The 13,242-nt window shown below is 40.9% G+C and overlaps 3 protein-coding genes and 1 non-coding gene across 5 annotated transcripts; 2 read left to right on the top strand and 2 right to left on the bottom strand.

The window, feature by feature from the left end:
- Nucleotides 1–1,139: 1,139 nt before the first annotated feature.
- rab24 (RAB24, member RAS oncogene family) lies at nucleotides 1,140–6,107 on the bottom strand. 2 transcript variants are annotated; one of them, XM_058086908.2, is made up of 9 exons: nucleotides 5,699–6,107; nucleotides 5,091–5,265; nucleotides 4,843–4,911; nucleotides 4,622–4,700; nucleotides 3,682–3,749; nucleotides 3,508–3,607; nucleotides 3,296–3,346; nucleotides 2,476–2,535; nucleotides 1,140–1,954 (listed from the first exon to the last, which is right to left on the bottom strand). In XM_058086908.2, the coding sequence occupies exons 2-9, from the start codon at nucleotides 5,205–5,207 to the stop codon at nucleotides 1,887–1,889; spliced, it is 612 nt and encodes a 203-aa protein (XP_057942891.1). In that variant the 5' UTR covers nucleotides 5,208–5,265; nucleotides 5,699–6,107; the 3' UTR covers nucleotides 1,140–1,886. The 2 variants fall into 2 exon arrangements, with proteins under 2 accessions (XP_057942891.1, XP_057942887.1); XM_058086904.2 differs by having other exon boundaries at nucleotides 1,144–1,957; nucleotides 5,699–6,103.
- Nucleotides 6,108–7,170: 1,063 nt separating this feature from the next.
- pgrmc1 (progesterone receptor membrane component 1) lies at nucleotides 7,171–9,872 on the top strand. The gene is made up of 3 exons (XM_058087203.2): nucleotides 7,171–7,504; nucleotides 8,454–8,609; nucleotides 9,271–9,872. The coding sequence occupies exons 1-3, from the start codon at nucleotides 7,210–7,212 to the stop codon at nucleotides 9,363–9,365; spliced, it is 546 nt and encodes a 181-aa protein (XP_057943186.2). The 5' UTR covers nucleotides 7,171–7,209; the 3' UTR covers nucleotides 9,366–9,872.
- Nucleotides 9,873–9,967: 95 nt separating this feature from the next.
- trnal-caa (transfer RNA leucine (anticodon CAA)) lies at nucleotides 9,968–10,078 on the bottom strand. The gene is made up of 2 exons: nucleotides 10,041–10,078; nucleotides 9,968–10,013 (listed from the first exon to the last, which is right to left on the bottom strand). It is a non-coding gene; the product is annotated as a tRNA-Leu (tRNA).
- A 203-nt stretch (nucleotides 10,079–10,281) lies between these two features.
- On the top strand, nucleotides 10,282–12,584 carry cox7b (cytochrome c oxidase subunit 7B). The gene is made up of 3 exons (XM_058087332.2): nucleotides 10,282–10,410; nucleotides 10,962–11,077; nucleotides 12,361–12,584. The coding sequence occupies exons 1-3, from the start codon at nucleotides 10,374–10,376 to the stop codon at nucleotides 12,442–12,444; spliced, it is 237 nt and encodes a 78-aa protein (XP_057943315.1). The 5' UTR covers nucleotides 10,282–10,373; the 3' UTR covers nucleotides 12,445–12,584.
- The last annotated feature ends 658 nt before the right edge of the window (nucleotides 12,585–13,242 follow it).

A 13,242-nucleotide genomic window follows, 5' to 3' on the forward strand; every position in this document is an offset into this window, starting at 1 on the left:
TCGAGATCCAACAGGGTAGACAATTACTAAACTTAGGTGGAAGATGAACACATTTATTTCCCTTTTCTGTGCATCCTAACGAGAAATCGAGTTAGTTTGAGCTAGCTAACAACGGACGTCATGGGAGGTGCCTAAAAAACAAGCCAACAGTGTTCCACTTACATAACTGACTTATATATTACCAAGCTACAGCGATTTTGTTACTGTAGCAGCTAACATGAACTATATTTATCTGGCCTGAGACCTGGAGCCTCGTGCTGGAAGACACAGCCATCCCAATGGTTGATGTTAACAAAGTAGCATAAGCACCTGGGATAAATCAGTGCACATATAGGAAAGAAGTTTGGGTAGGGTTTAAAATCATCAAAATGCGGCAAAGTACTGTAAGCAATACATGCTGTCATCAATGTACTTGCGAATGCAAACATTGTTAGAGGTTTTTGTTAGTCGAAATAGGTACCTCCCAATGACGTACATTGTTAGCAAGCTCATACTAACATGTTTTTCTCGTTCATGTTTCACATAAGGATTGTGGATGAGCAAAATTACCCCCAAAAAGTGCAGTTTTCCTTTAAATCCAAGTTCAAACAAATAGTGGAACCATGTTTTTTGTCCCAGATAAGTATCACATTGAAAAGTAATTCCATTTTAACTTATTTGAAAATGAGTTGATTAAATGGAAACGAAAAATTGAACTGATTTGATATTTAAAAATACATTTGCTACAAAAAAATATGACTTATCTTAAATCTTGTAATTTATTTTGTATTTTAAAAATGTATTTCTCCACTCCACTTTTTCCTCCAAGGCAAAATATTGAAAGCGTTTATTCTAAAATATGAACAAAGTGCCCGTTGCTGTCTGAGGCCCTGCTGTGACGTCAGCGTGTCATACTTGTATAATGTGAAAATGTGCCCCCTCGTGGCTGTGAGAGGAATACGAACGAGGTCAAGGTGACAGGGCCGTTCCTCGAGGCAAAGCCATGACGTCATTTATTCTTACAAAAGCGATTTTGGCTGAGAGAACCTGACCATTTAGATTACCTACGTGCCAACAAGTGTTGCTATAAAGTTATTACTTAATAATCAAGTCAGTTAACTCTTTTCCAGTACTTCCCAACAGTACTTCCTGTACCGCTTTGTCATGAGGATCCTTTTATTTCAGTTTTAACAGTCGAGGTGGAGATGTATGGGACTAGCAAAAAAATCGAATTAAACCCATTTTGTGATTACACAAAAGCACACATTTCCACTTTATTCTGACATTTTTTGCCAAGGATGAACCTATACAAAAGCAAACATTCTTGTTATAATGTCAAGTTTGTGAGCACTATTCAATTTCATTTAAAAAAAAACATTCAAGCAGTTTTTTGAAGGGGGCGAAAGAGTCATCTGGCATTTTGGGAAAAAAAGGCAACAATAAATAAGTGTAACCAAATGTGAAAGACAGCTTCTGAGGTGACGACCGTTTGTGCTGTACGACTTCTTCCTGTCTTGAGGGAAAAAAACCTCAACATGTGGACTGAAAAAAGGAAGAAATGAGTCGTTTTCCCCATCCATGCGAGTAGATGACAGGATCATGTGATGCAGACACACTAACAGGCACAGCATCCATCACTGTGGACCACCAGGCCATGCAGAGCTCTCTGGCTTCAAACCACATTCTCAAAAAAAACCAAAGAAAAAAAGGCTTTTGTAGTGAAATCGAGAGTTTTTGTACATGGATCCCAAAACAAGTCTCAGCAGCTCAGTTGGCCATCTTGAAGGTGGCCCAGCTCAGTAGGCGGACCAACCTAGACGTTCAGTTCTTCATGCCACACAACCACCTAGTGTCTTTTGCCGCTTCCCATCCAGCGTGTTCCTCGTCCCCGTTGGCAACCATCATCGTCAGTTGGTGTTGCAGCACATGTAGAAGTACGAGTCTTTCTTCTGCCCCAAGTCGACACCCGTTTCTTCTGCTGAAACAGAAGCAGTACATACATGAAAATATCCCTTTCTCAATGCAATGGCCACAATGGTTCAAACCCAGGTTAAGTAAATGAGTCATGACTGCAAAACCCAGAGATCCGTACTAAAAACAGGTTAGAAGGGGCTGGAAGGAGCAGCAGCTTGTGAAAATGTCTTAAAAACAAACGTACTTTGTACATTTTCAGTTCAGACAGTGACAGATACTTTTTTTTTTTTTTTAACTTTGTCAACGAGAGCAGATTTGACCGGATAATTTACCCACTTAAACTAGGAATGGGCCCATTCCCAGCCAGTATCAGTATTCCAATACAAGCATAATTCCCCATATCGTAATTTTGACTGTGGACATTTCCGAGTCATGAGCCATATCTCTGCTTTTTAATGTAGCCGTTTCCACACAAGCACCGCAGCTGCCCTCCTCACTTGTGACACACACAGTGTGTGTGTGTGTGTGTGTGTGTGTGTGTGTGTGTGTGTGTGTGTGTGTGTGTGTCAACAGTAGACTCACCTGTCATGTACTGGAATGCGGCATTGTTGTAGTCCTCAGCCACTTTTTGGAACAAGTCATCTGGCAAGCAGAGGCAGTGAAAAAGTCTTTAGCTTTTCATTACATTTACTGTTGGGGTGATCCTGAGGCCAGTCTGTAGTAATTGTTACAGTAACTACTGTAAATACTCCATTTATAGCAAAGACGTCATTTTTTAGGAATAACTCGGAGCGCATGTCACAGTGGAAAGGAAAAAGTAGCACCCTTTGGCCACACGGTCATGAACAAGTATATTGTAACAACACAAAAGCAAGACAACCATGTTGGAGCCAAGTGCCCAGCCAGCATTGATAGCATTATTATAGTTCATCATAAACAACAGTGCAATCATCCCTATAGCGTGGCTTCACTCTCAAGTTTCATGGTTGCTACGGGGACTTTCCTGACCTATAAATGTAGTTAGAATGTTGTAGAGTTTCAGATAAAGGGTAATGAGTGTTAAGGTGACTATAGGGGTGTTAGTTCATGTCTATCGGGCTCTAATGTTAAGGATTTATATACCATAACTACAAATATTTGATTCATAAAATGAGGAATCCTACTGTTTAGAAATTGGCTTATAACTGTCAGGTCTGGAACCAATCAACCGCGACAAGCCGTACGCTAAATGTGACAGGCATGACTTTCACACCAACTGAGTAGCAAGAGTTTAAAGCCGACCAAATCTGGATGCTGACGTCAAATACAGCCGTTACCATCTCGTGGAGGCTGCAGGCACCGCCACATGGCAAAGCGGACGCAAGATGAGCAAGCGAGCCTGCAGACCATGAGTGCTACTCACCGACGTTGTTTCCCGTTTTGCTAGAGGTCTCAAAATGCTGTGCGCCAATCTCTACGAGCAGAACAGTGAGTCAGTCACACTGAGGAAAGATGTCACGTTTGTGACAAGAACTGAAGTAGCGGTAATATCGGTTGTTCCTCACTTGGGTCAGACACATTATTATGGACGTATTTCTATTTATTTGCCATGTGAGAGCTGGACTGGTGTGTCACCTTCGGCGAAGTCCTGCGCGTCGTGATAGTCGATCTGACGCAGACTCCGGTCTCCTTGAACCAGGTCGTTCTTGGTGCCGCACAGGTAGATCTTACAGTGCTGGAGAGCGGGATTTGTAAAGAACACACGTGGAAGAAGCACGGTACGGACTCTGCATGGAGAAGCTCTCATACCTCCTCGCAGTTCTGCAGCTCTTTTACCCAGAAACGCGCACGCTGGAAGCTGCTGCTGTCCGTCAGATCTACAGTCCAGAAGCATAGATTAGATATGAAACGTGCATATACATGCTGTCCCTTGCTACGTCGTGATTTTTTGGATCAATTGAGCATTTTCAAGCATGAAAATGGCTAAATTAATGAAAATGCAAATACATTATATGCCATTAAGACCACATGTGAATGCAGTATTCTACATTGCTCACTAGGTGTCAGTCATTGTTCGGTGAGACCACCAACGAATCACTAGACTTCTTGCAGGTTCAAATTATCTCACAATAACAATAATATAATACTAACAATAATCATTCAAACACAGGGTGCTGTTGCAGCAGTAGTCCACAACAAGCTAAAACTCAGCTCTGATCCTCCGACGTCACTTCCTGTCCGCCATCGATTCTGCTCTACAAGAATCGTTTCTGCCCTACAACGTAAAACAGTCGCAAAGGGCTAAAACAAATGTAAGAGTGAATCCATATTTAAAAGGTCATAAACAGGTTTTCTATGCCATAACTACAAAAAACGTTCAATTTCTGACTCCGTAGTTCTACTGGGAAACTTCAACAACCATGTGAGCCATGACTGTGGGACCTGGAGGGGTGTCATTTGGAGGGACGGCCACCCCGATCTGAACCCGTACAGTGTAATGTTATTGACCTTTGGTGCAAACCACATGGCCGTTATCACCGGGTCATATCACTGCACGCTGTGGCCTGTCCATTGTTATGTATGGATCAGTGCATTTTCTTCCATGTTGGCCTACACACTTGAAAGGGAAGTCATACATGAAATGTCCAAAAATCGCTTTAAGGATTTAGAGGAATAATACATTAAGTAATAAATGAAGTACAAATGATATTTTCTATTGTTTTCAATTTTCAAAAAATGTGCCACTTACCATAGCAGACAATGGCTGCTCGGGCTCCTCTGTAGTAGATTCTGCTCATGGCTTCGTAGCGTTCTGATCCGGCCGTGTCCTGATTGTGCAAGAGAGAACAAACTTTCATCATCATGTGACTTGAAGAGTCTTGTTCATTCATTTGGCTTCTTCTCTCTGGTTAAATGTGACATCACTGCATGGTAAAAGGCTGACAGATGTACCCATATTTACATATTTACCCATATTCCCAAGGTGACGACTTTGTCTCCCACTTGGATTGGCTTGGCCACAAATGCGGCACCGATAGTCTGTCAAGAGGACAGAATAGTTTGTCACACATTGGCAATTCCCATCAAAGCTCATCCTTGACTAACCCGCCATGACTACATGCCCCCTCCCTCAGGGCACCATATTAAGTAGAATACAGAATAGTGCCTGTCATCCATGTATGGAAGCAGAAACAACAATTTGAGCAGCTGACTCTCACGTTCTGATAAGGTCCGACCAGGAAGCGGTGATGAACGTATCTCTCCACCAGGCTGGTCTTGCCCACGCTCTCCTTTCCCAGCATCACCACCTTGGCATCCACACGCATGCCGCTCATGTTCCCGGGGTTTGGGACCGGGATAAAACGGTGGGAAGCAGAGGAGGAGGGAAGAGTGCTGTGAAAATAAAAGATATCTTTCAAAAATATAGAAAACATTTCCGCAGTGGAATAAAACCACCTGCTAAATACTTCTAAAGTGTCAGGACAAAGATGAACACCGAACCAGCGTGCGATATCACTATCCCAAGGCATTATGATTATTCACTCAAGGCAACTTTACCGTTTTGTTGATGATTGCAAAACCTGCAAACTCTGTGTCACAATAAGTGAAAATATTAAATCAGCTTCTTCCTACTCCTTTTCGGACACTGAATTGTGTACCTGTAAACAATTTTTTTCAATGTTCTTGTTTGAAACCAACTATATTGTCACCAATATTTTGTATTTATTTTTTCCCCTCTGAGTTTGTGATAGCACCTCAGATGAAGCTTGCTAACTTGAAAAAACAGGAAATAAAGACACGATGGCGGCGATGCTTAGGAGCTTACCTAGCAGCTACTTGGGAATCTTGAACAGCACCCAAGTCACTCCACGACGGCAGCAACCAGCAATCAATGCGATGTAAACATCGGCGTCGAGATGAAGTATTTTACGGGGGTGAAGGTGCCAGAAAAACCGCTTGTCATCTCAGCCCAGCCTCACTAGCTAGCTAGCTGGCTAAAGCCGGGCTGACTGGCTGGCTGCTATTCGTCAGCGTGCCCCTGTTGCGCAATGGTGGAAGGAAAATACCAGGTTGTGTTCAACTAAAAGTTGTTCCGGGAAATGCAAAATAAACATAGTTTCGACGATAGAAATATTTTAACTTGTAGAATTAGTTAATAGTTAATTTCGTTAAAAAAAAGTGCACGGCAGTTGAAATGTGTCAATGTTTTTGTCAAAGGTTAGGAACCAACACGATTGCTTGTTTCGGACGGAGGAAGTGACCGAATTTATTGTGATCATTAGCGGAAGTGCCTTTTTTCAATAACAGTCAAAACATGGGCCAATAAGCGTTCAAGTACAACAAAATAAGTACAAATAACAACATAAATGACAAGGGGATAGAAATAAGACGTATAATTGTATAATAAATAAATTATAGATGAACAAAAATAAATAAAATATTCATAAAGTTCCATTTTATGCACAGTGCGAGGGATTATCCATGAGCCTGACTAATTTAGAAGAGTTTTACAGCTGCTTTTAACGTGTTTCAGTGATGAAACCTTGTGGAAAGCAATAAAGCTTGGTGTAGTCTTTAGTAATCTATTTTTGTGTATGGAAAAAAAACACCCTAAAACGACTCTAGATTTAATAGTGTCATATCCATTGGGAATTGCCAGCATCTCTGCTGCTGCTGCAAGGAATAGTAAGGGAGAGGCTGGGCATCCATTTTACATGACCTTTGGCCTTGGGCATGTGGAGGAGGCTGGGTAAGGAAGGTGGAAGTGAAAAGGGCTATATATTTATTGTATATATTTTTATTATAAATTATAAATCTAATTATGGAAGGTCCTGTAAATTTGCTCAAGCTATGATGTAGTCATGTTTTATAAAACAGGAAAATGTTGATTCAATTAAAAGGTGAACTTAATGTTAATAAGTTAGTTTTCCTAATGGTTTAACTCAATAGAATTGCACATACATAGAAGGCAGTTTACTCTTTCACAACCCATGTTTGTTGACCAAGTGTGTTATGCAAGTGCTACATCATAAACCACCAGTAATAATCACCCCTGTCATTTTGCTTATTTATTAGTGGCAGGAGCAACTATAGATATACTGTGTGTGTATGTATGCATAGAAACAACAATTTGTCCAAATACGTGGCGTCATTTCTTATTCTTTTCAATTCAATGTCAATTTCATTTTGTGTAACTTTTTGGCAAGCAGGCGGAGTAACCTGATTGGGCAATGTAAATCTGACGTCACCAAGATAAGCACTGTGATTGGCTGACAAAGCGTCACTTCTGTCCGTCTCGGGCCGCACATACAAAAAAAAAAACAGCACAGACTCAACATGGCAGAAGCAGAGGATCGCGACTCAACTTCAGGCGGAATCCTCCAGGAGATCTTCACGTCCCCTTTGAATTTGACCCTGCTCAGCTTATCCCTGTACTTACTGTACAAGATCTTCCGCGGAGACAAACCCCCGGAGGTGGACGAGGCGGAGCCGCCTCTATCCAAACTGAAGAAGAGAGACTTCACCCTGGCAGAGTTGAAGCCTTACAATGGGCTGCAGGATCCGAGAATCCTTATGGCTGTCAACGGCAAAGTGTTCGACGTGACCAGGGGGAAGAAGTTCTACGGGCCAGGTAGCTCTAGAAAATATTTAGTTGAAAGTCTCTCTGACAGACAAATTGAACTAACCAAACAAAATGGCCTCGTTTGTCAGTGTTTTTTTGCTAGCTTAATCACAACAGTGTAGCCTTGAAACCAAAGGTCGTCTAATGAACACGTCTAACGCCCCCATATGTTTCTCCTGAAAACGTTGGCTTATCCATGCTGCTTTATTTCCGTTAATTGATAACTTGACTTCGTTTGTTGGCTGAAATCCAAGAAAACACACGTACACATTTACTAAGTATTTTACTGAGTAATATTAGAAACAACTCACTGTGAGTGCTTACTACTCACAATGAAGTGAAAACACATCATACGTCGTATAACTTTTGAGTTTTCCATCTTGCTGAAAAGTGGCACAGAGTTAAACCTCACCTTCAGTATCTCATCAAAGATTAGAACCTCTGTTGCCTGTAACCTCTGACCAGCATGAGAGCTCTCTCCCTTTCATTCATTGCACCGCACGCCCCAGCTATCGTTGCATAACCTTAACATAACACGCAGTTATGATTTATGTGCAGGCATTATATCTGCAGTACATCCCTGCTATTTGACCTCCCCTCGAATAAAATAGAAATGCCTATTTTTGATACGCTAGTCACTGTTGATATACTACAAACGTCAAAAAATCCCATCCACCCCTTTAGCTAGTCTTCATCTTGCTCCAGGTTTTGAGGCAAAGCGGGAGCTAGTGGTGTTAACCCTTACCCTTATGTCACCTTACACTTACGTACTAATATAGCACATGTATGCTGCGTTATTATAATGTATATGTTATTAGTTATTGTGGAAATGATTGCTAACTTGGGGTAAAAAAAAAACACCTGTTTATAGAGAAATGTGTGACTAGGATTTCTTCTGAATAAAGACCAAAATAAGACGACCGTACTGGTTTATAATGTTCTCCATGGTGTTTTCCAGAGGGGCCATATGGAGTGTTTGCAGGCCGAGACGCATCCAGAGGCCTTGCTACCTTCTGCCTAGGCGAAGAGGCCTTGAAAGACGAACACGACGACTTATCCGACCTGAACGCAGCCCAGCAGGAGAGCCTGTCCGAGTGGGAGGCCCAGTTCACATGTGAGTGTTGGGTGAAATTTAGCTCATTTGAGATGATTAGAAAATAAGCACCACATGACTGTACATGTATTCATGAAGGAGTATGAGAATTGTTTTGATGATGATGTTAAAAGTGAATGTCTTTCAACCCCCGATGCAAATTCTGACTTGTTGAATACCCAAATCTAGAAACAACAGAAAGTACTACTAAGACTTCTAATATAATTGTCACAAATACATATACAACTGTGTACAAATGAGTAATAATTTGATGCTATTCCTTTTTGATTCAAAGGTTATCAACCTAACCTGTGCTTCTGTAAATAGCTGAATTGTGCAGTAAAACTCAAGAAAATCTACTCTAGTCAAGTTGATAAAGCATCTTCTACGATCTTCTCAGTCTTTTCAAGTGCAGGCTGGTATAATTCTAAAAAAAACCTGTCGGTGAGAGCCTAGCAGCAACTCTCCGGATACACTAACTCCATTCATTGCTCCTTGTGTTTTTACTTATCATGATTTAGTTGTTTCTAGCTATTAAAGGTCTTTTTTTTTTAACGGTACATCAGAAAAGTCCAAGTATTTAACTGGCAATTAAGTAAAAAAAAAATGGTGTGCGTGTTTATCATTGTAACAGTTGAACTAATGGCACAATTGCATGTTTGTTATACTCCCATTATCATAGTTAAATACGACTACATCGGCAAGCTTCTGAAGCCAGGGGAGGAGCCCACGGAGTACACAGACGATGAGGAAGGAAAGGACAAGAAAGCAGACTGAAGAATAGAAGAAAAAAAACATGGTGGAGGGAAAGTTGTGGATGCCTTAATGTTGTACTTTCTGGCTTTTTCTTGGACCACCTCAGTTGAAGGTTATAGTTGGGGATGGAGGGTTTTTACATATACTGCCTTGTATTTCTACTGCATAGAGCTGTGTAATGTTGTAAAGTTTAGAATGGTTTCTATAATTGTACAAGTGGAACTCCGAATGAAATGCAATGCGGTCCGAATAAGTTGTTTGCTTGTCATGAATGACTTAGCACTAAGTGTTCTGGAGAGGTATGTGAGATGGTATATGTGACAAACTTCAGGAAGAAGAAGACTCTTTGGAGAGACGGACCAAAGCAAGATGTTTCTCTTTTGATGCCAGCATTCCAGTTAAAATACACCACATATGCTCCGTAAATTCATTACATGTAGGTCTATAATTTGTGCATGTACATATAGTCAAAATATTATAATTATGTCACGCTATAAGCTATAATTTAATAAATGAGCTTTCAGAAAAGGCACTGTATCTTTTTTTCCTTTCAGTGTTTTCAATGTCGATGCTAGTACTTAAATCAGATGAACACTAATTTTTAACTTATAAATAAAAGTATGTGTCAGAAGTGGGATTCGAACCCACGCCTCCATTCGGAGACCAGAATTCCCGCTCAGTGGAAGGAGTTTAGTCCTTGAGTCTGGCGCCTTAGACCACTCGGCCATCCTGACACGAGTGATAACTGACGATTCAATTAAGTACTTAAACATGTTACAAGCGCTGGAGGTTGTCAATTGTCTTATTTTGTTCTTTCGTCGATACGAACGCGTAACATAACATCTTATTTTTCTACGTTTTCATGTGCGGAAGCGTACATTTGTGCATTATTTGACGATCATCCTGCTGCCACGTAGTGCGCATGCTCTTGCAAATTGTCGTCACTTCCGCTGCGGTTGACGCTCAGCGGCCATACTTGTACTTCCGTTCTTCAAGGGTATCAGAAGACACCAGTCTAAGAAATCAAACATGTACAGGTTTGCGAAAGCTGCTGTCAACATCACCGGTAACACAATTTTTTCCATCCTTATTGTTTGTTTTTGTTTGTACTACATTAAGACAGTAAGCGTATGTGATTTTAGAAGGTCTCATATGAGTCACCGCGGTCAGCGTGCCAGCATTCGTAGCTAACCGTTAGCATGTTATTGCGAGCAGCGACGTTGTGCTGTGCCTTCCAACTGCTAACTGTTAGTTTAAATCTTGTTTCCTGCTGTAGTCACTTTGACATTTGTTAATATGTCGTCAATTGCTAGGACTGTGCACACTGCCACTCGCAATTTCGAACATGATGCTTGGGGGAAAAAGTTAGTCAAGAACGTTGCATTGGCACTTACAATTCAACGTGTATGAAAGGCAAAATTATGTTGTAAATTGACTGATGATTAATTACTTTTATGTGGAAGTTGTACTGGGATTATACATGTACATTGAGGCTCCAGTCGTAATTTGCTTCATCATATCATGGTTTAAAACGTTGTTTCCAAGTAAGTGTTTATCGTGTATTGTTGATATTTTACACAAGTACTGATCAAATCGTGTACTTGTGCTATGTTGTAGGTCAGGCGGCAAGGCAAGTTAGGTATGGCTCCACCGCCCCCCAGAACTTCCACGCCAAGTATGGCACCGGAGTGTTGCTTGGTGGGATGGTGTTCTGCACAGCTGTGTGGTCATATGTAAGTACTTATACCAAGACACATCATTAACTTGAGGTGTCACGAGGCGCGATTGGGTCCACAAGAACAAGACAAGATTTTAACATTAATTTTCATAAAAGTACAATGAGAAAATATGTATGGACAAACAACTTTTTTGTTACAAAACAATGCAGGTGCAAGTGTCTATTGTCCCACATGGTTTGAGATTAAATAAACCTTTGTATTATATAATTTATGTATAATACAATTCTAATTCTGCCCTGTGAAACAATGTACAAAAAGAACAATATATGATTTTAAAAACACTACATTTGCATACATTGTACATGCATAAACATTTGAAGACAAATCTTTGTCTTTTTTGAGGTATTAGTATTAACATTTTAGTTTTTTCAAGTTACTTTATGCCTTTTTGTTTTATTTTTGTCATGTTTGCTGGGTTTTTGTTTTATTTCTGCAAAGATGACTCCTGCGCCACACTTTGGACACCCAGGTGTTTTGCCAGGATGGTATGGTGCAGCAAAGTGACAGAGGATTGTGTCCAAACTCTACTTTTGTTTCTGTGGGGATGGGTTACATTGCGGAGGTTTTAGTGGCTTGCAGATATCCATCACACCGCGTTACGGAGCTAGAGCTCACTCCTGCTCGGCGGATTCTTCTCCTTTTGTTGATCATTGTGCTGTAAATCAGTGCTGTAAATGCATGGCAAACGAAACCCTTATATGCACACTCTTACTTGCTGAATATAGCAACTAAGTTGCCAAATTGTCAACTATCTCTTCTGTGTATATGGTGCATTACAAAGTAGATGATTGCCAGTACTGGAAAATTAGCACCGAGTCACATGCAATGAGCGTCAATAGAAGCGCTCTGTGGGTACGGGTGGGGACAAGTCCGGACATCTATGTGGGTTGCTTTGACCACTCTAAAGTTGATCAAATGTAGAGTTAATACAGATTTTGCTTGGACATCAACAAATAGCAAGCAGCCTTTTAACAGCCATACCTCACACACCACGGTAGGTTGGATTGCAGGGTTTAAAGTGTGCTTAAAGCACTTTCAATAATGCCTTACACACTGCCACTTCCATATTACTGTATTATCATTCATAGTTGCCGTGCCATAGTTCAGTCTTGGTTGGCTTCTGGCTGCCGTGTTCTCACGGTAAATCTTTCTCAAAACAAGACATCTTGTCACATTTGAATGTCATCACACCCTTACTATTTACCCTTGTATCTTGCTTAGAGATTGATTGCATTGGTGTCCCTCTTAATTAATAAAGGTTTCCTATGTTGGCACAGGTGCTGACTCAGACTGGCATCACCTGGAATCTGTCACCGGTTGGCAAGGTCATGCCCAAAGAGTGGCGGGAGGCTGAGGAGTAAAACAAGAAAAGAAAAACTGCCATTCTCGACCCAGTTTCCATCTAAAACAAAAACCTGACTGTACAGATGAACAGTGAATATCTGCTTGTGTGAATCCCAACATTCTGTGTTGTCCAAATAAATTAAAATATGATTCTCCAGATTGTCAAGAATTGTATTTATCATGACATGTAAACACTGGGATAGAATCAGAATCGCCTTTATTGTCATTGTATTGCATACAACGAAAGGAGAAGCAAGCTATGGACTTGGAGTTTTTAGTTTGTAAAATAATATTTGAGAATCATTTCCTACCGCTTATCCTTGCGGGGATGCTGGAGCCTATCCCAGCTGTCTTTGGGCGAGAGGCGGGGCACACCCTGGACTGGTGGCCAGCCAATCCCAGGGCACATATAGACAAACAACCATTCACACTCACATTCATACCTATGGACAATTTGGAGTCGCCAATTAACCTAGCATGTTTTTGGAATGTGGGAGGAAACCGGAGTACCCGGAGAAAACCCACGCATGCACGGGGAGAACATGCAAACTCCGCAAAGATGGCCGAGTATGGATGTTTGAGAATCATTTGCTGAAATCGAGGATTGTTGAAAAAACAAACGTTTTTTTATGCAAAACTTTAATTATAATTACACAAACTGATCTACAGTCACTCTTCAAAGTAAAATATCCTTTATTAAAATACATAACTTAAAAATAGTTGGTAGAATTATAAACGGAGGTGTTTGCACTGAAGGTTGCATTACAGCCTTAGTTTTTGTTGCAATTAGCAAGTGTATCTGTGTGTATGTTGGC

Source organism: Doryrhamphus excisus, linkage group LG21, assembly GCF_037039965.1.
Source record: "Doryrhamphus excisus strain RoL-2023G ecotype Guam linkage group LG21, RoL_Dexc_Guam_v1.1, whole genome shotgun sequence".
NCBI lineage: Eukaryota > Metazoa > Chordata > Actinopteri > Syngnathiformes > Syngnathidae > Doryrhamphus > Doryrhamphus excisus.